This window comes from Cyprinodon variegatus, unplaced genomic scaffold (genome assembly GCF_000732505.1).
Source record: "Cyprinodon variegatus isolate N-32 unplaced genomic scaffold, C_variegatus-1.0 Scaffold1093, whole genome shotgun sequence".
NCBI classification, from domain to species: domain Eukaryota; kingdom Metazoa; phylum Chordata; class Actinopteri; order Cyprinodontiformes; family Cyprinodontidae; genus Cyprinodon; species Cyprinodon variegatus.
Genome location: NW_015151546.1, coordinates 227,771 through 248,776, shown reverse-complemented (window position 1 = coordinate 248,776; position 21,006 = coordinate 227,771). Strand labels below are relative to the sequence as shown.

General features: G+C 37.0%; 2 protein-coding genes across 2 annotated transcripts in view; one reads left to right on the top strand and one right to left on the bottom strand.

The window, feature by feature from the left end:
- The window catches only part of LOC107101426 (major histocompatibility complex class I-related gene protein-like), a 29,696-nt gene that overhangs the window by 2,948 nt on the left and 5,742 nt on the right, over positions 1-21,006 (bottom strand). The window lies entirely within an intron of this gene.
- Positions 8,978-17,072, top strand: LOC107101425 (major histocompatibility complex class I-related gene protein-like). Its single transcript, XM_015400337.1, has 6 exons — positions 8,978-9,054; positions 10,313-10,579; positions 11,171-11,449; positions 15,511-15,810; positions 16,436-16,537; positions 16,714-17,072. Exons 1-6 carry the CDS (start codon positions 9,009-9,011, stop codon positions 16,761-16,763), a joined length of 1,044 nt encoding a protein of 347 aa, XP_015255823.1. The 5' UTR covers positions 8,978-9,008; the 3' UTR covers positions 16,764-17,072.

Genomic DNA, 21,006 nt, shown 5'->3' with positions numbered 1-21,006 from the left:
AATCAGAAGGTGGGAAGGCTCCCAGGAGTCAGGTAACGAACCAAGGATTATACAAAACTAAACGACACAGAAAACATGGAAAACTAAAGATAATGATCTGGCCCCGATAGCTGGACTGATTCCCTTTCACGGGTTGATGATTTTTGTTGAAGCCTGTAATACATCAAATATCTGTAGGCATCTAAACTTTAATAAGCCTTCAGGCTTTTTTCCTGAAAAAGTAAGATTGGTGATTCACCAAATAACTTTATAAGTCTTGGTAGACGAAGTCAGCAGTCTTGAATCTGTGAAATCAGGATAGCAGGCAAATTACACTTTTTGCAATGTTGCACTGTTTGAACTCCCCATCTGATTTTTTAATATTAACTATGAAAAATATTTAGACAATGTTGGGTTGGCATGTTCTCTTCTAGTTTTGTGCTATATCTCTTTAGTAAATATTTCACTGTATTATTATGGGGCACGCAGGTGGCTTTTATGCTGTCCAGCATGACGTGTAAACAGTCAGTGGTCACATGACTACATATCTTGTATAAAGGTGATCAGGGGTAAAAGCAGACGCAGATCTCAAGTCTAACAGCCAGATCAGGGCAGTTATTAAATCAAGTTTTTATCATTTGAGGCACCTGGCCAAAATAAAGTTAATTCTTTCAAGGCATCAGTTTTAATAGCAATCCACGCCTTTGTTACCACTTGGCTGGGTTATTGCAACGTCTCCTATGTGGGGATTAGTGCCTCCTCCATCTCTCTAGTTAAAAATGCTGCGGCACACCTTTCACACTCAAATATGAGCACCTCTTTCCCATTTTGAGCCTCACTCTACTTGCTGCCCATATATCTTAGAATACATAAAAAAAAAAGTTGATTTGCCTTTAAATCCCTGAATGGTCTTTCAACATCACTACTCTCTCTCTCTCAGGTCAGCTGATCAGCTAAGAGAGCCTAAAACTAAGTGGATAATCAGAGGGGACCATGGTTTCACCATTGCAGTTCCAAAGCTCTGGAACGACCTGCCTTAGCACATCAGGAAGGCCTCTTCTTTGACTGCTAATAAATCCTACTGTCAAAACTACGTTTTTGCTTTGGCTCTGACAGTGGGGGTTTATTTTATCTTTTAATTCCTTTTATCCAAATGTATAGATTTGATTGTGTAAATATTACTTTCACCCAAGTTGTTTTGTCTTTTATCTGTAATTTTTTATTTTTCTTTACCACACCTTGGTCAGCTGTGTTTCTTTTTATAAATGCTTAACAGATAAAATTGGATTGGATGTGTTCTTGATCCAACACATCTGAATAAAGTAATTAGATGATTAAAGAGGGCTCTAAAGAAATTGACTGATTTAAGAACATGTCTGAAAGTTGCAGGATAGCGGACTATCCCTATCCCTAAGGACAGAAGGACTGAAGTTTGGTCTGTAGGTTACCAGGTGACCAATCCTGGATGTCTACAAAACATGAAAGGAAGGTCAATGTTTAAACTGCATACTTTCTTAAATATGTCCAATACAGATGCTTTATTGTTTTATAATATAACAAGAATAAGAAAATTATTTATTTTAAAAAACAACAAGGAAAAGAAAGAGCATTTTATCACTCTCCTCGAAAAAAAAAGAAAAAACTTCAGGAGAATAGAGAATGGATTTAGCATAATAGTGATCCTCTTTGAGCCTCACTAAAAAACTAAATAACGAGGGACAGACAGAGGAAGTAGGCATCTCTCTCCAATATTTATGGAAAAAAAGAAAAAAAAAACTTAACTAGACAGATCTCTCTGAGAATATCCTCTCACTGCCTTAGTTAGCATATTAATCGTCAAACACCGTTTATTGCTGTTTTTTTTTTTTAAACGTAGTTCTTATGTTTTTTTTAATATAGGCATATAAGCATTCTTTACCATTTCTTGTTTGTGATGCTACACAGACTCATTGAGAGGGACTTTGCTTTATAGCTGCACCAGTGGTTTATTCATTTATTTGCTTAGTGGGCGCCTCTATATGCGCAGTCAGTGAGACAAGGAAAAAAATCGTATTGGAGATTTAAAAAGTCTTAGGCAACTGCAACTAGTGTGTGCTGACATTTAGTCAGTGCTAACCAACAAAGACGAGCCTTACAGAGTTTATTGTTAGTCCTCTTCAGGATGTTAATGTTCCCAGCACTCACAAATCTTTCAACTACAAAAATGGAGCATCAAACCCTAAAGTTTAAAAACTTTAACAAAGAGGTCTGACATACACAAGTAAATGTCTTGAAAATATTTCTTCTCTTCATGAAATAGTTTCTTAGACAAAACATTGTTTTGTATTATAATAAACCATTAAAGAAATATTTGATTGCAATTTCAAAAGTTTTGACCACAATTTATCTTTTAATTGAGATCAGTTTTTGTTATATTAAATGTAATCCATGCAGTTATTGTAGTTAAATAGAATAGTTGAATATGCCTCAGGTAGTATGAAAAGACGTGACATAGCCCTCTAGCTTTTTCCCGAATCAAAAACTGAAGTTCGAAGTTCACCTTTCATTATCATTCAGTTTAATGCAGCAGATCATTGAAACATAGCGCCTGCTGTTTACCACATACCTTCTGGTTGTTTGAAAATGTGTTTCAAAATAGTGAGATTGTTTTTGAAGTCTTTAGCTTTAACATGAAAACACTGATTCTGGTAAAAGCTATGCAGCGCTGGGTCATCATTGAGGAAACGTTTTACCCAGTCATAGTACAGCTTCATAGTCTTGTTGTCACCATCGCAGCTGGCAACAGGAATATCATCGACCATCACAAGAATCTCAAACTCTGAGAAGAACGTTAGACCAGTGGATCCAGTGAAGAAAAACTTCATTGAGTGTTTTTCTGTGTAGAAATGAAATGACAGCAAATGACTCAAAACATTCACAATTAATTGCATCCATATTCCTTAATAAATTAATAAGGAAAACCCTGTGGTGTGAAGCTGTACATTTATCTATAAATATCAGAGTTGAAGTCTGGTCTTATTGGCTGATAAAAACTGACAGAAGAAATATAACAACTTAATTTTGTTTCGCTCATCATAACAGCTTATCACTGTAATAACTATAATTTGTCTGTGATCAAGTGGAGCTGCTGCCTTTGTTGCTGTGGTTGTGTTAAGTGCAAGCTCTGACTGAAGTGTGTAGAGTTCCTAAATATTTTGGGAATTTCATCTTCTAACCAGAAAATAATACATATTTACTTTCGTCTTTTATGTAATAAAAAATAGGGAGAAATTTAACCATTAGTTTCTTTCTTTTAATAAAACCTCTTTGAAAAATAAAGAAGGGTTTCTTTCTAAGACGGGTTATATTATGATGAGAATTATTATGAGAAATTGAAAATAGATTTTCACACTGTGTTTAAACTGATAAAAAATGAACTCTGAGTTTTAATGGCATGCAGATATTATTGAAGGTTAGACCTACTTTAATGTCGTTACATGTCATAACCTAAAGCTGCAGACTTTCTTTACTGCTGATATCTACAATCAGAATGAAGATAAAATGAACTCACATGGGTAGAGATAATTATTGTTAGGAATCCTGTTTGTGTGGGTTGTGTTTTTGTGTTGTTCTCGCCCTCCACCACCAGGTGGCGCCCTATTCTCGTTGGTCCTCCCACACACCTGCGGCTGGTTTGCTCATTACTGAGGACTATTTGAGCGGTGGACTGTCACTACCTCGACGCCAGAGTGTTTGCCATTTTTGGGTTGTCTAGCTAAGCTGAGTTTACAGTAGCTGAGTCTAACTGAGTCTTTGTTCACTGAGCCCAACCTTGTTTTTGTCTTTGCCTTTTCGGCAGGAAGCCTTCCTGCAAGCTGGATATTCGTTCTTCTTCCCCTAGAAAGATTGTTTGAGTCTCACACTGAGCAGGGGATTAACCTCTACAAGTTCAGTTCAAGTCCTCCTGGATTTCCAAGTGACAGTCCGCTCCATTGCTTCTCAGGATCCAACCAAGTCAAAACCTGTCCACCCTCCAACGAGCCTCTAACTCTGGATAAACCCACACCTACTGGATTCTGGGAAGAAGGGTTTTCTCCACTAACATGAGTCCCGTTTCCTCTCTCTCTCCAGTCATCGTTAAAAGTTCCCACGGATCCTGAACTCACCGCTGATACTTCCCTCTTCAGTTCCGGTTCATCAGCACTCTGAGTTTCCTGAATCCAACCCCCGCTGACCTTATCAATAAACCTGTTAAAACTTTTACCCTGGTTCTCTGAGTGGTTTACTGCACATGGGTCAGATCTCTAAAGAAAATCATGACAATTATGTGCTACCTTTATATCTTTCTGCAGCTCCTGTTTCTGCATCAAACCTCCACATAGACAAAGTGGGGTACAATGAGGATGCTAAATTACTCACATAGGGTGCATGAAGATAAAATATGCAAAGACACTAAAGGTGCTGAACAGTCAGTGGAACATTACCTGTTAATGTGAAAAGGTCATTTATTTAACCATAACTTCCTCATACCATTAAAACAGCAGTATAAAACAACAGCTCTGATAGAAAAGATTGTGAAGGTTACCAAGACACTATGTTTTGATTATGTTAATACTAAAAGTACTATAGAAAAGCATTGATTTAAAAGGTGTTTTTTTTATATTTTCATTAATTTTATCTCCTTTTCTATTTTTTCCGTTTAGGAGCAGGTCTTCTCGAATGTAATCATTTTCTATTACTCACCTAGCCTTAATTATGTTACACTGAGTAGCAACTTCCAGGTCTAGACTGGATGGTGAAGCTGGAGCGGGCACGGAAAATGAGCAAGTGCCACATGCTAATAATGACAAATAGATGTCCGGGCCCCCCAGAGCAATATACTCCAAACACAACACTGAAAAGTGCCAATCATATCAAGCTTGTGAGCCGCACTAGCATTAAACTTTCATATTAAGGTGGGGGCCACAAACTATCGTCTTGAGGGCAGTTGGCCCGCGGGCCGCAAGTCTGAGGACCCTGCTCTACAAACACCACTCTTCCCAACCATCTCAATAATTTGCTACATTCATGCTGATTTTACACAGTTTCTACCTTAGTCAGTTAAATAACATGCTGCTGTCATGTTGCACATCTCTGATGTCGCTGCTATTTTCAAATATCAATTACTGTAAAAATATCTATAGCTGTATATTGGTTATTTATTCTTATGTTGTTAAAACACTTAACAGTACAGTATTTTATTGTTTATCTTTTAACACTATCATGTTATTCTTTTTCTAAGTTCCATATTTATGTGACCTTTTTTTTCTATAATCTTTTTGCTGCTGTAAACACCAGATTTTCCCCATTGTGGGACAATGAAGCGATTACCTATTCTATTCTATTCTATTCTATTCTATTCTATTCTATTCTATTCTATTCTATTCTATGTCAAGAAGGAAACTCAAAAGCAACTCATAAAAAAAAAAAAACATTTGGGGAAACAATAATTTCCATTTCTAAGCAGCGGGAAAATTTTTTTTTATTTATTTTTTGTCTTATGTGACTTTCTTGTTAGGGATTCCTACCATTGACATTAAGTTACCATTGACCACCAATTTTTATGTATTTGAGATAAAAACAGGGCTGTCGGATTGGCCTGTTATCTTCCCTTTTTTTTTAACTGGTATCTGGACAAATAATGCCATTGTAAATTGGTCAAAATAAGGATAATTCAATTTATATTGTATCTTTAAATCACAAATGACCCCTTAATGAGTTTAAATACAGCTATCTAGTTACCGTAGTGAGATGTTTGAGAAGAGATTCTAAAAACAAAAATGCATACAAAATATCTATTTTTCATTATCTTACCTGCAAACATGATACGGCAGAAAACAAAGAGCATCAAAAGTCTCTTCATCTTGCTTCACAAGCTGTAGTGTAAATGAAAATGGGTTTAGCTTTTTTTTTCCTACAGTACAAAGTCTGTTAATTTATTTTAACTTGGAGGCTAATGTTTAACTGTAAAGGCTGTTAGTCTGATTAATACAGAATCTTGCTGACAGCAATGAGAAAAACATTATGTGCTACTACATATTTCCTATGATCTGCCTCTGTTGCTGTTTAATACAATAGATTGCATCAAGTTTTCTGCATGTGGAGTTGAGCAGAAAGGAGCTGGCATAAACGTTGATTTCAGCATGACATAGTTCTAAAAAAGTTTTTTCTTTGTAAATTCGGTAATAATCCTGCATCAGCATTGCTGACTGCATCTGCAAATCCAAGCAATGGAAGACCAACCCTGACATAATTAAAGATAAATAAATATTTTAAATAAATGTTCAATAAGCAGGTAAGTATATGATTAAATGGAAAAGATACATCAAATGAATAAATGTAAGAAATAATTTAACTAAACAATGAGAAATAAATGCATGAATATACTTTAATTGTATGTATTCTCTTATTTATTTTTTTGTCTGTATTGTTTTATTAGTCTGTACCCTTTATTCCAATTCTTTTGCCATTTCTCTCTGCATGTCTGACTTATTATGCAGACGAGGAGGGGTGGTCTCAAGGGGACAGCTTCTGCTAATTGCATGGTTAAGCTGCGTAAAATCTAGATGCTACCAGGCCAGCCATACTCACAACAACGATGGCTAATTAACATTCAGGTTTCAGTTAACAAAGCGTAGGCATTAAGCAGCTTTATTTGGAATCATTAATGGATGAATTTCTGACTTTATTCAGACTCACCCAATCAGCAGGAAAATGTATTCTCTGTCTCAATAAATAAGGACGTTTCACTTTTGTTAAAACATCACAGGAGTGTACCATTAACCCCACTAGTGTAACACATCCTGGGTAATTTCATAGTATTCATTCAATATACAGCTCTGTACTCATCTTCTAATTTCTGAAATACTAGTCTGTGCTCTGATNTACCATTGACATTAAGTTACCATTGACCACCAATTTTTATGTATTTGAGATAAAAACAGGGCTGTCGGATTGGCCTGTTATCTTCCCTTTTTTTTTAACTGGTATCTGGACAAATAATGCCATTGTAAATTGGTCAAAATAAGGATAATTCAATTTATATTGTATCTTTAAATCACAAATGACCCCTTAATGAGTTTAAATACAGCTATTTAGTTACCGTAGTTAGAAGTTTGAGAAGAGATTCTAAAAACAAAAATGCATACAAAATATCTATTTTTCATTATCTTACCTGCAAACATGATACCGCAGAAAACAAAAAGCATCAAAAGTCGTTTCATCTTGCTTCACAAGCTGAAGTGTAAATGAAAATGGGTTTAGCTTTATTTTTTTCCTACAGTTCAAAGTCTGTTAATTTATTTTAACTTGGAGGCTAATGTTTAACTGTAAAGGCTGTTAGTCTGATTAATACAGAATCTTGCTGACAGCAATGAGAAAAACATTATGTGCTACCACATATTTCCTATGATCTGCCTCTGTTGCTGTTTAATACAATAGATTGCATCAAGTTTTCTGCATGTGGAGTTGAGCAGAAAGGAGCTGGCATAAACGTTGATTTCAGCATGACATAGTTCTAAAAAAGTTTTTTCTTTGTAAATTCGGTAATAATCCTGCATCAGCATTGCTGACTGCATCTGCAAATCCAAGCAATGGATGAACAACCCTGACATAATTAAAGATAATTAAATATTTAAAATAAATGTTCAATAAGCAGGTAAGCATATGATTAAATGGAAAAGATACATCAAATGAATAAATGTAAGAGTTACAGATTACTGTGACGGCTGATGACATTTCAGTCACGTGTTGCGACAGCAGCAACAAGACAATAAAAATCAACAATTGCTCTGTTCGAAATCCTGGGACGCGTCCTTATAAGGCCAGATTCGAAGGACGATTCTAATATATCTGCAGTGTGGGAACTATAAATCTGATAGGAGTTTAATTTTTTTATTGCTGTTTTGCCCAATATGTTAGTTAAGTATTTTTTGTTGTTGCATATTAGAGATTTTGCAGATATATTTGTATACATACATTGTTTAGATTTACTTATATATTTCTACCCCCTTTAAAGAATAGAATAGAAAATCCCTTAATTGTCCCACAATGGGCAAATTTACAGCAGCAGAAAGATTATTGAAAATGGTCACACAAATGTAAAATATAAAAAATACAATACTGTAAAGTGTTTTAACAATATAAAACTGGAGAATAAATAACCAATATGCAGCTATGGACATTTTTACAGTAATGGATATTTGAAAATAGCAGCAACATGAGAGATGTGCAAAATGACAGCAGCATGTTATTTAACTGACTAAGGTTTCTATCATTAGATTTGCTTTTATTTGTTCCTGCTCCCGGTGGTTGGCACCTTTATTCCACTCTGGATTCTTGTGAGTGTAGTCTTTGTTTACTTTACAGTGAAAAGTAAATAAATAAACAAACAGTTTTGAAAACTTTGGTTTTCATTATTTTCCTGCTTTGCTTGTCAACTTTCACGGTTGCTAAGCAACAGAGCACACAGCGGTAAAACCCGCCGAAGGGTAGACCTGTTCGAATTCACGGCCAAAACACTTGGGGTCTCCTTATTTTCACGGACTTAGAAGGATCCAGTCTAGGTAGACCGCGTCCTTGAAGGATGCTGCCCAGGATTTCGAACAGAGCCACTGTTTGTAATTCTGGATGTTTGACATTTTAAATGACGAATCAGGTGACTTCATTTGAAATATCTCACAATGCATTTTGACTCTACAAAATTTAATTGAAGATATCTTATTTTTTAATTTTTTTTTACTATTCATAATATAATCTTAAATGATCATCCAGGATAGTAAAAATGTAGTTATTCCTGGTCAAAACTTTTCTTTAATATCTTAAAAGTACTGTTATTATGGGTAGTGAAAAATAAGCTGATTTTATGATAAAATGGCTTGCCAAAGCTTTGAACTGCAGAGAGAGGAACTCCCCACAGTATAACATACCCGCAGGGCAGGCTGTGCTGCGTGAACACAGCATAGGGACCATTCACGATTACGCCATCTGCTTTTTCCAACAAAAGAAAGATTATGAACTTGTTTTTGTTTTATCTTTTCTGCCAGTTTTTATCAGCAGGTAAGGTTGAACTTTAACTCTTAATCTTTACATTTCATTTTACAAACTTTACTGCTTATTGTTATCTCCTACCTGGCGCAATCCCGCGATTATAAGGCTCGGGCACATGACGTCACACGTTGCGCGGCAGACATATTGATAGCTGGTCAGCCCACTGTTTACACTTTGACTTCGCGCCTGTAAGGACTAGCTTTCTTCTGCTAGTAGTTTGCTTAGTTTTTTGCCGTTTCATTTTACCTCTGCTGTCGTTATGGTCGCCCGTTGCTGTGTCGTAGGGTGTAGTAGCGCAAGCTGTGACTGGACGGGGAAAAAAATCCCAAATGGATTGTCTTTTTACCGTTTTCCAACCTGGAGGCGTCTCAATGGAAAACAAATGTCCTCCATAACAAAGAGTCGCCGGCTAGCATGGGTCGCTGCTGTAAGACGGCCAAATATAACTTTTTAACTCAATCCCTGTGTCCATGAGAGTGTGTTCCCAGCATTTTCATTCTGGTAAGTTACAGAACATACTGTTTTTATTCATCTATCTCCGCCCCTGCGTGGTAGTACCATGCTAGGACAGTCATATATCATCAGAATGTAACTACATTATCCCTGGACACGTACAGTCAGCACAAGATTTATTTAGATACATTTTTGATGTTTTACGTTAGTGCCAGCACCTAGTCTTATCACCACAACAAACACCACACCATGTTGAGACGGTAGCTTACCTTGGCTCTGATGACTGTGTTCTCATTCGGCTTGATAACTTCCATGTCATGAACTTTTCCATCTGTCAGCTGTTTGTAAGCCTCTAGCGACTTGTGAAAAGCGAACAGCGAAACTCTTCATGTGTGTAGGCACTGACGCCACACACTAGATACGAAAATACGTCCTCCCTCGCAAACGTCCTCCCTCGCAAACGGCGGTAGAAATTCTTCCCCAACGCACCACTCCTTGCTTTCTACTTCGTAGGGATCAAGTCCGTTTATGAAGCCCATCTTTTGCAGATAACGGTCCCTGGCTTCCCTCTGCAGTGTGTCTCGGTATATTCCGCATCCTTTCTTCGCTTTTAACATCGCTGTTTACTCGTCTTTCTGCTCTGTCTCTATGCTGTTTTAGGTCTTTGTTTACCGTAGCAACTAGCTACTAATATGGCGGCGTACCCAGAATGCAACGCGCTGTGCCCGAGCCTTATTGTTGTTTGGTTACTTGGAAACTTAAACTGTTGTAGAAAAAAATTGATATTTACATTTTCAACTTTCCATGTTCATAGAGAAACACTCTTTGAAGTTTCTAATGACCGGATCTTCAGGACTCTCTAACTTCCCAGAGTTAGAAATTACTGTGATGGGAGACGATAACTCAGTTGCAGTTTGCGACAGCCGCAACAAATCAATAAAGCACAATTATGACTGGGTTGATAAATTTCTCAAAGACGACCCTGGGCTACACGACTGGTTCAACTTGCAGTGTTTTGCACAACTGCCATACTTTAGAGATTATATGTCTGCTTTGAAGAAACAATTCAGACAACAAGAAGGTATGTCTCAAAATCTCTACTGTGAAAAAAGGCAGCCTTTTCCCGCACCTGCTCAAGTATATTTAGTTTAACACAATGTTTTCATGCAAGCATACATTATCGCCCAGCATAAGTTTAAATAAAGGAGTAGCCTTCATGTGAAATCTTATGACTACCATAATGCTATTTGAAATTAAGAATTATTTGTGTTTCACTGCAGTTTTCTCTTGGTTTTGTTTTGAAACTGAGTTATAATTTGAAATCTGTAGCCACCATCAGTGCATTGGTTGCTGCAGACTGTATGCCCCAGCTGGTGTGACACGAGACAGATTTGCAGCTTTATTGGCCAAACAGTCTTAAACAAAACATAGTATGAGCAGAAAAAAAAGCTGCTTATTCACACTTACTATTATGTGTCATACATGTTTTTATTTATTGCTATTATTTTAAAAGCTATGAATGGTAGCTCTTTTTGACAAAGTAAAGTTGTGTTATTATTCAAATACTGACATTATCAAGGTATAGAACTATGTGATTACTCCTTGATAAAATGTAATTTTTCTTACTAATCCCCACATTTTATTTACTTATCTGTTTTGGTTTCATTCTCAGGTGTCCATTTTTTACAGTTGATCAGTTCCTGTGAGACAGATGAGGAGACTCAGAATGTTAATGCTGTTTTACTGTATGGTTATGATAAAGAAGATTTAATTGCGCTGGATTTTAAGACTCTGACTTGGATTGCTCTAAAACCAGAAGCCATACCATTTAAAAGGGTATGGGACACTGAAAGAGAGAGGATTTTGCTCGACCAGAGAATTCTTATGCAGATGTGCCCTGAATGGGTGAAGAGAGGCTTGAAAACAGGGAAGGACTTTCTGCTGAGAACAGGTAATCAAATGACACCATCAAACTATCAATCAATCAAAGTTGATTTGTATAGCACTTTACAACAACACGAGGAAGACCAAAGTGCTTCACAGAAAAAAAAAAAAAACATTATAAAAAAAACATCCCCTGAGACATTTTATCACTGAGTGTGTAAATTTGTATTATATATCAACAATAATGGCAATAATATTGCCCTTTCAACATTTGGCAGGCTGTGCGCTAACGAGTAGCTGGACCAAATTACAGTGGCCCAGAGGGCACATGCGCTTTCATTTTCAACCACAGTGGCTCAACCAGCGGAGGAGGTGATGCCAAGCGGCAAAGACAACACAATTTGGGGGAATGTGAAAATAAGGAGGGGAGGGAATCTTCTGCTGGTTCAGGTTCTAGGTTGCAGAGATCTATATTGTGTTTACAATTATGTAATTTTGTCTTCATAATCATACCTGTTCTCTGTGATTGTGGTATGAATTTCATAAGTCTGGGAATATAAATGTTAAAAAAAAAGGAGGGGGAGGGAATCTTCAGCAGGTTTCAGCTAAGTGGCTTAAAAATATCATGCTATACCTGGAATTTTATACAGTAAGTTTCACAAATAAAGTGTGAGGAATTATCTAGATTGGTGTTGATAGCAAAATCGGGAATCGGCATCCACTGAGCAGAGATTTTATTAATCGCACATTAAACACAAGTAAAAGTAAAATCCTATTATTTCGAGTTTTGAAAAAAAAAACAGGAAGTCACAATCTATCACTTTTTAGCTATTTATTTGTATGATACAGCTATGAAAATGCATGTGAACACCTAAGAATATCAATGTTAATATCTGAGGTCAAAGGTTTGTACAAGGTTTGTACACACCGCAGGAGGGATTTTGGCTCATTCCTCCACACAGATCTTCTCTAAATCAGTCAGGTTTCTGTGCTGTGTCTGAGAAACACAAGAGTTTGAGTTCTCTCTAAAGATTCTCTTTTGGGTTTAGGTCTGGAGACTGGCTAGGCAACGCCAGAACCTTGAAATGCTTCTTGTAGAGCCACTCCTTGCTTATTCTGGCTGTGTGCTTCTGCTAATTATCATGTTGGAAGACCTAGCCCCGACCCATCTTCAATGCTTTAACTGAGGGAAGGAGGTTGTTCCAGAAAATCTTGCAATACATGGCCCTGGTTATCCTTTCCTTAATACAGTGCAGTCGTCCTGTTCCATGTGAAGAAAAACACTGCCAAAGCATGATGCTTCCACCCCCATGCTTCACATAGGGATTCTGTTCTTGGGATGGTACTCATCATTCTTCTTCCTCCAAACACAGTTAGTGGAATTATGACCAAAAAGTTTTATCTTTGTCTCATCTGACCACATGATTGAGGTGAGGCGAGAGCTTCCATGGAGCTCTAATCTGAGGGAGATTGACAGTCATTTTTGGTGAATGCTCGTCCAGTAAAACACATCATTGTGGATTACCACAAGGAAGCTGCCTTTCTCCACTCTTGTACTCTATTTTTACAAATGATCTGCCCTGCATACTGGAGAATACAACTATAGTTATGTATGCAGATGACTCCACATTGTATTGTGCAGCACAAACAGCTGACCGTGTGTCAAACTTAGTTAATTATGATTTAGAAAAAGTAAGCAGGTGGGTTTAAGAATATTAATTGGAATTAAATATAGAAAAAATAACATCTATCACTTTTGGAAGTAATCAAATTAAAAAATGAAACCTCACTATGTTTGTTAGCGGGGTGCAACTGAAGCAAGTAAAGCAAACTAAATTATTGGGAGTTATCTTAGACTCACACCTGTCTTGGGCTGCTCATATAGATGGTATTGTGGCTAAAATAGGTAAAGGCATTACGATGGTGAAGAAATGTGTTTCATTCATACCCACTGCTATTACTAAACAGGTTGTACAGTCTCTTGTCCTGAGTTATATATGGAGTATTGCCCAGTGATATGGTCATCTGCTTCACAGAGTGAGCTTCACAAGCTTCAGCTGGCACAAAACAGGGCGGCCAGAGTGGTCCTTCAGTGCTTACAAAGAACAAATGTGGCTTCAATGCATAGACGGCTTTCATGGTTAACAGTTACTTATAAACTTAAATTAAGACTTCTCCTATTTATATGGAATGTTTTCTTTAAAAAACAGCCTTAATTTTTTGCTGAACATTTAGTCCTTCTTGAAAAAAGTCATAATTATTTAACAACACGGGTACTAGGTGGAGACATTAAACTCCCTTGACCCAGAACAAACTATCTTAAAACCAGAATGTATTATAGAGCCATATGTCACTGGAACCAACTGCCAATAACCTCGCGAAGAGTCCAGAACAGAACAAGCTTCAAAAAGATACTGTCTTCAGAACTACTACAGATGATATGATGAACTGACCTGTGTATTTATGTTGTATATTTTTACTCTTTTTCATATTCCTATTATTTCCTAATGTGCAACTTGTGCAATTTTTTTAAAAAAATGGTTTGTTTATAATGTAATGTAATTTCTTTATGTGAGGACCCCAGGAAGATTAGTGGCCATTTATTTGGCAGCTAATGGGGATCCTAATAAAACTAAACTAAACTTCCATTTCCTAATGACTGCTCCAACATTTGGCCTTTTTTCACCATCTGTACAAGTTTGCGAGGATGGGCTGTCCTCATCCTCCACAGGAAGTAAAAGCGCTTTTGTATCCTTTTGACTAGTGAGTTGGAGTTTACAGTCCAGGTGAGGGTGTCTGTGATGTGCACCCCCAGGAATTTGGTGCTACTGACCACCTCTACAGCTGAGCTGTTGATGAGAAGTGGAGCCTGATTAGGCCAGTTCTTCCTGAAGTCCAAGATGATCTCCTTCATCTTCTCCATGTTCAGGATCAGGCTGTTATCTCTGCACCAGTCCACCACCTGCTCCACCTCCACTCTGTAGTCCTGGTCGTTGTCGTCTCTGATGCGGCCTACCACCATGGTGTCGTCTGCAAACTTCACGATGTGATTGTTGGTGAACCTGGGGACGCAGTCATGTGTCATGAGAATGAACAGCAGGGGGCTCAGGACGCAGCCCTGAAGGGAGCCTGTGCTTAGACTGATGACATCAGAGGTGTTCTGTCTGACCCAGACTGATTGAGGTCTGTTTGTGAGGAAGTCTAACAGCCAATAGCAGAGGAAGTTATTGAAGCCCACCAGTTTGCCAATCAGATGCTGTGGGATGATGGTGTTGAAAGTTGAGCTGAAGTCCAGGAACAGCTCACCTCCAGGTGTGCTAGGCTCAGGTGAAGAGCAGAGGAGATGGCCTCTTCAGTGGAGCGGTTACAAACTGGGATGGGTCAAATGTGGGGGTTGGGGACTGGAGACAATGTGTTTTTTAACCAGCTTTTCGAAGCACTTCATCATGTCATTACATCACATGCATGTCTGTCATCGCCTGTATGCCTTGCCACATCCTCCTGGTGTTGCTGCCCTCGTTTAAAAGATTGTGGATCTTTCGGCTCTGGTTCTGCTTTGCTGATCTGATGGCACGATTTAAGTTGGCACACGCTGTTCTCAGTGCCTCTTTATCACCAGACTTGAAAGCTGAGTTCCGTGCTTTTAGCAATTTATGAACCTCCACACTCATTTCATGCAGGGTGGTTGGTTGGCCCGGGTGGTGATGTTCTTTGTGATGCTAACAGCCTTAATGCATTTGTTGATGTAGGCTGACACAGACATGGCATACTCATCTATATTTATTTTGTTTTCATAGGTTGCTGCAGCTTTGAACATGTTCCAGTCAGAGTATTCAAAGCAGTCCTGAAATTTCTTCATTCCCCCCTCTGACTTTAAAACATACAAAGCCACACAAAACTCATTTAACTCAAGATATAAGAAGAGAACTTTTTTTTTTATCTTTTCCAGTGACCTCATTGTTTTAACTGCATTTTCCTGTTACAACTACTGTAGCTGTGTTCATGTTCTGTTTTTTCTTAGAATATCCATCATTATTCCCAATCCTTTCCCCATTATCTGAATGATCTTATCTGTTTTTTATATGGTAAGCCTCTATTCCCCTTTTTTTGTCTTTCGTCCTTTCACAGAGCATCCCTCCTTGTTTCTGCTGCAGAAGACTCCTACTAGTCCAGTTACCTGCCACGCTACAGGCTTCTATCCTAAAAGAGCCCTGATGTTCTGGAGGAAAGAAGGGGAAGAGATTCATGAGGACGTGGAACATGGAGAGATCCTTCCAAACGATGATGGGACCTTCCAGATGAGAGTTTACCTTAACATCTCTTCAATCAGTCTTGAAGACTGGAAGCGATATGTCTGTGTGTTTCAACTCATAGACAAAGAGGAAAAAATTATCCAACTTGATGAAGCAGAAATAAGAACCAACAGAGGTTAGTATAAAAGGCCTGTTTCTTCTTGTGTTTTTTTGTTTGTTTAGTTTAATGAATAATATGTCCTATTCCCTTGTTTTATGTTTTACAAAGCAAAAACTAAACTTCTGTATTAATAAAGAATATGATGGTGCAGGCTCTTTCTCATTATATGATAAATAGTCTGTGTTTATATAGCACATTTTATTAAGTCACGGGTCTCCAACATGCTTTACACTACAATTAGTCTTTCACCCATTCACACACTGATGATGGTGAGCTAAAATGTAGCCACAGCTGCCCTGGGGCACACAGACAGAGGTGAAGTTGCCGTACACGTTCACCACTGTGCTCTCTTACCACCATCAGTTGGCTATATGGGTTCAAGGACAGCAAATAAGAGAGACAGAGCTGGAGTTCAAAATTGTAACACTACAATTCCAGAATTAACTCCTGCATCCTAGACCACCATCGCTCTTTAATATTTTTAACATCTAGCATTTGAGATACACAATTCCTAACTGAAGCTGTTTGACAAATTTTCTTTAATGATGTTAAAAAGTTTTTGCTTTGAAAGTTTAGAGGTTAATTGTATTGGGAATTGCATTGTTGCTTTTAGTGATTTTAATTTTTCTTTGTTCACCAGAGAGACCCAGTAACTCAACAATCCTCATCATAGCTGTTGTGTTATCATCTGTTCTGGCTTCCATTTGGGCTGCTGGATATGTGGCCTATAAAAAGAAAACAGGTAAAAGACGTGGACTGCGTATCTAAAATCTAGCTGAGCAATAAGCTAGATCTAGATGAGCAGATTACAGTATTTTAAAGATGAGAACACTTCAGTTCTTCCATTTACTGCTCTGCAATGTTTTAGATGTGTTATGATTTGTAATAATTGTACTCTGGATATTTCTGACCTTTCAGTTCCTGAGAGGAGGTTGGAGCTCACTGAGACGCTGAACCCAGAGACTTGATCAACAAACAGTTGCCTGGTGTGGGGATGTCTGTGTCTGTGAAATAGTGCATTCTGTACATGCATAATAGAGGGATTTGTTTTGCAGACCAGATAGGCGATGAGTTAAACCAAGTTCTTTACTTTTCTAAAACCTGTTTCTTTTCTCCACAGATCAGATTCAAATGAAAACTTACTAAACCTGATTTGATCTTATCATAGTTTCACTTTGCACCAGGCAAAACTATTCAGTAGATGAAACTTTAAGATTTCATGATGGGTATTAATGACATATTATAAAGAGACCAAAGATTTGTGGCTGAAGACAGAAACAAAGGGAAAAAAATCCTTTGACTTTGAGAAATTCCTACATTCATGATAAGGTTGGATCCATTGTCAGTTGCTGTCAACCTTTCAAAAGCAGTTACAGTTATGTTTTTTTTCAGTGGCTTCCTGGCAGTGATTTTTTTTTTAGCCACTACCAGTTAGGCTGGTTGGGCTACAGTAGAGATATTTCTGGTCTCCAAACACAAGAAACAAAGATAGATACAGAACATTTGTGTCCAATGAAAAAATGTAGAGCAAACAACCAAGACTTTGCTCTTTATATTTAAAGGGCCTATAATATGCAAAATCAACTTTTTGAGATTTTAAAACTTTTATAATGCTATTTCCCTCTCAAAATCATGCCCAGAGTGTTAATTCAAGCGACTCATGTGTGTCTGAGTAATCCTCGTAAATTTTGCTGTCTCAAGTACAGCCCTTCCTGCACAGTGACAGCAACTGTTCTTGTTTAGCTAAGTCATAAAAAAGTGTTCTTCGCTGCAAAAGCACTAAAAAGATTTCCTTTCTAGAGAGCCTAAGCACCAGAAGTACCATGATGTCATGAAATGCCCACACCTGTTAAAAGTAAATGAATAGTCTGTAGTGCCAAAGGCAATATTTTGCATAGTTGACTTTGGAAGATGTAAAAAAGCATGACTTAGAGCATTTAAGCAATACTATAATCCTACATATTATATATGTTTGTGTAAATAAATATTTTTAAACCAAGAGTAATTTGCTTCATCACTTTTTAATCATAACACTCAGAGTAACATTAAGACTCTTTCACTTTTAAACGCTTAGCCTCAATGTTTCTTTTATCCTATCATTAGCAGCTGCTAAGTTATTGTTTTTTTTTAACCTAATCATGTTTTAGATTTGTTCATTAAATGTTTTTCATTATTTATCAATTTCAACTTACTTTGATACATATTATATCCTTTGTGCTATATCTATACACTCTACCTGCAAATGATTGTTTGAGAAATAAATTTGTTCTCAGTCTGTGAACCACTTGAGATAGGCTTGGCGTCCCTCCTAACAGTAAGTCTACCTCTGCCACTGCTCCTTCCTAACCCATTTTTAAAGAAACATCAGCCAGAAGCCCCTAAATACTTTCAGCAGGGCTGTGATTGTAAGCATTGTGGTTGGATTTGCACAAAACATTTTCTGATCTGAAGGACATGCAAAATAAGCCTCTAGAAATTAATGAGGTATGTGCTAGAAATTTTAAGGGTCAGAATATAAAATGCAATGTTTCAACCAGAAAGTTTTAACACTGTAGGTTAATGTAGGTATTGATTCTAAATTGTTAACCACAGATTTAAGAAATATATTTGGAGTAATGATCAGACAGAGCGCTTTTACTTTTCGTTGTAGGAACAAGAAATGTATATTTCTTTCAACTGGCTTTTTATATAGGCCTAATTTAGAACAGTGTGTATCAATTTGTTAAATACACATCTATTTTTCCATGATTATATGCTAAAATAGAGTTCATAAGTTTGATGCTGTCAGTCCACAGACACTAGAATGTCTATAATAAAATGTCACAAGAAACTCTGAGCAGTTTCTGTAAAGTTATGCTTGCAGAAACCAGACTAAAACGCATTAACAAAAAAATTATCAGTTCTCTAAAAAGGATGTTAATTGTTCAGGGACAACCTTCTTTGAAACTCTGGACAGTAATGTAAGTTTTATATTGTATGGGTCTGTTTTTAAGATCAGTCTCGATTATGTTATTTAAGAAGAGGTTTGAAAAAAGCAGGTTTTAAAAAGGTTTTGAAATACATCAGAGGAGAATGAAACATACTGGTTTGGTAGCTGTTGTTTCATTCTTGATACCTAAGCTGAGATATCAACCTGTGTTTAATTATAAATAAAGACTAAATAGAAGGTGCAGACTTAACAACCAAGTCACAAAAATATGCTTGGAAATTTTGCATCAATATCCAAAATTTTGCAACAAAAAGACTTATGAAATTCATTTATATCCGATTTACAAAAAAATCATGTTTTTTCTTATTCAAAATTATCTGCTTACCGTAGTATTTTTTTAATCAAAATAATTTATAAACAAAACCAGTTCCCTGAGGTGGAATCTACACAGGTATCTCTTGACAAAGTATCTTCATATGTTGAGTATAGTCTTTAATCCAGGGACATGTCTAGGAAATGATAATGATAAAATTTCCATAAGATGTTAGTTTCAAACATGTGACATCAGCTATCCTGTCTGTCCTAGGCTTCCCCCTGGTGTACAACTGAAGAAATTACTAGCAAAGGAAGAGAATGAAGGGCTGCATGGTGCTGCATTTTGTAGCACTGCTGCCTTGCAGCAAGAAGGTTCCGGGTTTGATTCCTGGCTCTGGGTCTTTCTGCATGTTCTCCCTGTTCGATTGTACTTCCTGCGCATGAGTGGGTTCTCTCTGGCTTCCAGAGTCTAAAAGCATGACTGTTAATTGGCATCTCTAAATTGTCTCTAGGTGTGGGGGCAGCTGTTCAACAGTTCACACTGTTTGCCCCCATAGCTTTTTGGTTTCTGGTTTAGTTTGAAATCTCTGGCTAAAGTTGAATCTTGTTTGTTGGTTGTTTTTGGCTGTAAAATGTATTTTGATGGATTGTTCTGGTTGTTGTTCAGAAAGAAGAGGCCAAAGTCTGGTTTGACAAAGGCAAGGCAGGATCATCCAAGAGGCATAAACTTGATGGAGAAAAGTTAGGAAAAGAATGCTGGCCATTAAGTCCCTCAAAAGATCTGGAACTGCATGTCTAGAAGATACGTTTATGAAGGAAGCTGAACAGGTGCAGGGAATTATTAACGAGGTGCTGTAGAGAGCAGCATGCAGGTGCATCTGGTTAAGCTGGCAGCCCAGGAGCAACATTAGTTTGCTAGGATGCACAAAGGCAGGCCATAATGATTCATCATTCACACAGACTCCTTCATCTGTGTGGATACTTCAGAAATACTGTTTTAGTCGATTACAGCTGACCTAACTCTGATAGTGCTGCACCATGCATAGGCCCCATGATTCTATAGGACATAATGTGCATAATTTTTCATACAACAGGACTCCTAGTTTAAGCTTTATAATATCCTTTTAAAACCATTGATGTGTAAACAAAGAAAAACACGAGGTCAAATGACGTCAAAGGCTGGTTGTGACTTTCTCACAGTAATCATTTACAAACACATAAAATAAAGATTTTTGACTCCTCCTTCAAAAAAATCACAAAAACTTGATCCACATACAGTAGCACTGTTTGAACTTGTGGTTAAACTTTAACCAGTTTTCCCTTCTTGATACTTTTGCTTTTATTTCCTGCAGAACTTTGAACATTATTTAACTGTTAACTGAAATAAAAGAAACATGCAATGTCACAAGATAAACTTTATTGGGCAATACTGAAGAACCGAATACATTTTATTTGTTCATCAAAAAGGTCTGAATATGTTTTCCTGCACATTTTGTCTGGTTCTAAAGACAAAAATAATTTGATACACAATAAACTAAGACGCTGATAAATAAAAGATCAAATATACTTGGAAAAAATAAAAACAACGATTAAACATGTTCACAAAAATGTGAAAAACATTAACCAGTCTTATAATACTTCACTATTTAAAATAGTCTGCCAAGTACTTCATTTCACAATCAGTTGATGAAGGAATCATCTGTTTTACTTTTAGAATTAGAATGTGTTTCCAAGTAAGCCATGGTCCTATTTAACAGTAAAATGCGAACTGCTATATTAAAATAAATGGATAAAAATGTCTAAACTGAGACTAAACTCAGACTTAATCTACTGGTTTCTCTCAAGAAGAGCTTGAGTCAGAGCAGAAACAGGCTTCAGTCTCACTTTGGTCTCACTGTATACTGGGAGATGTAAGTGAAAAAGTCTATAATGAAATATATATATATATATATATATATATATATATA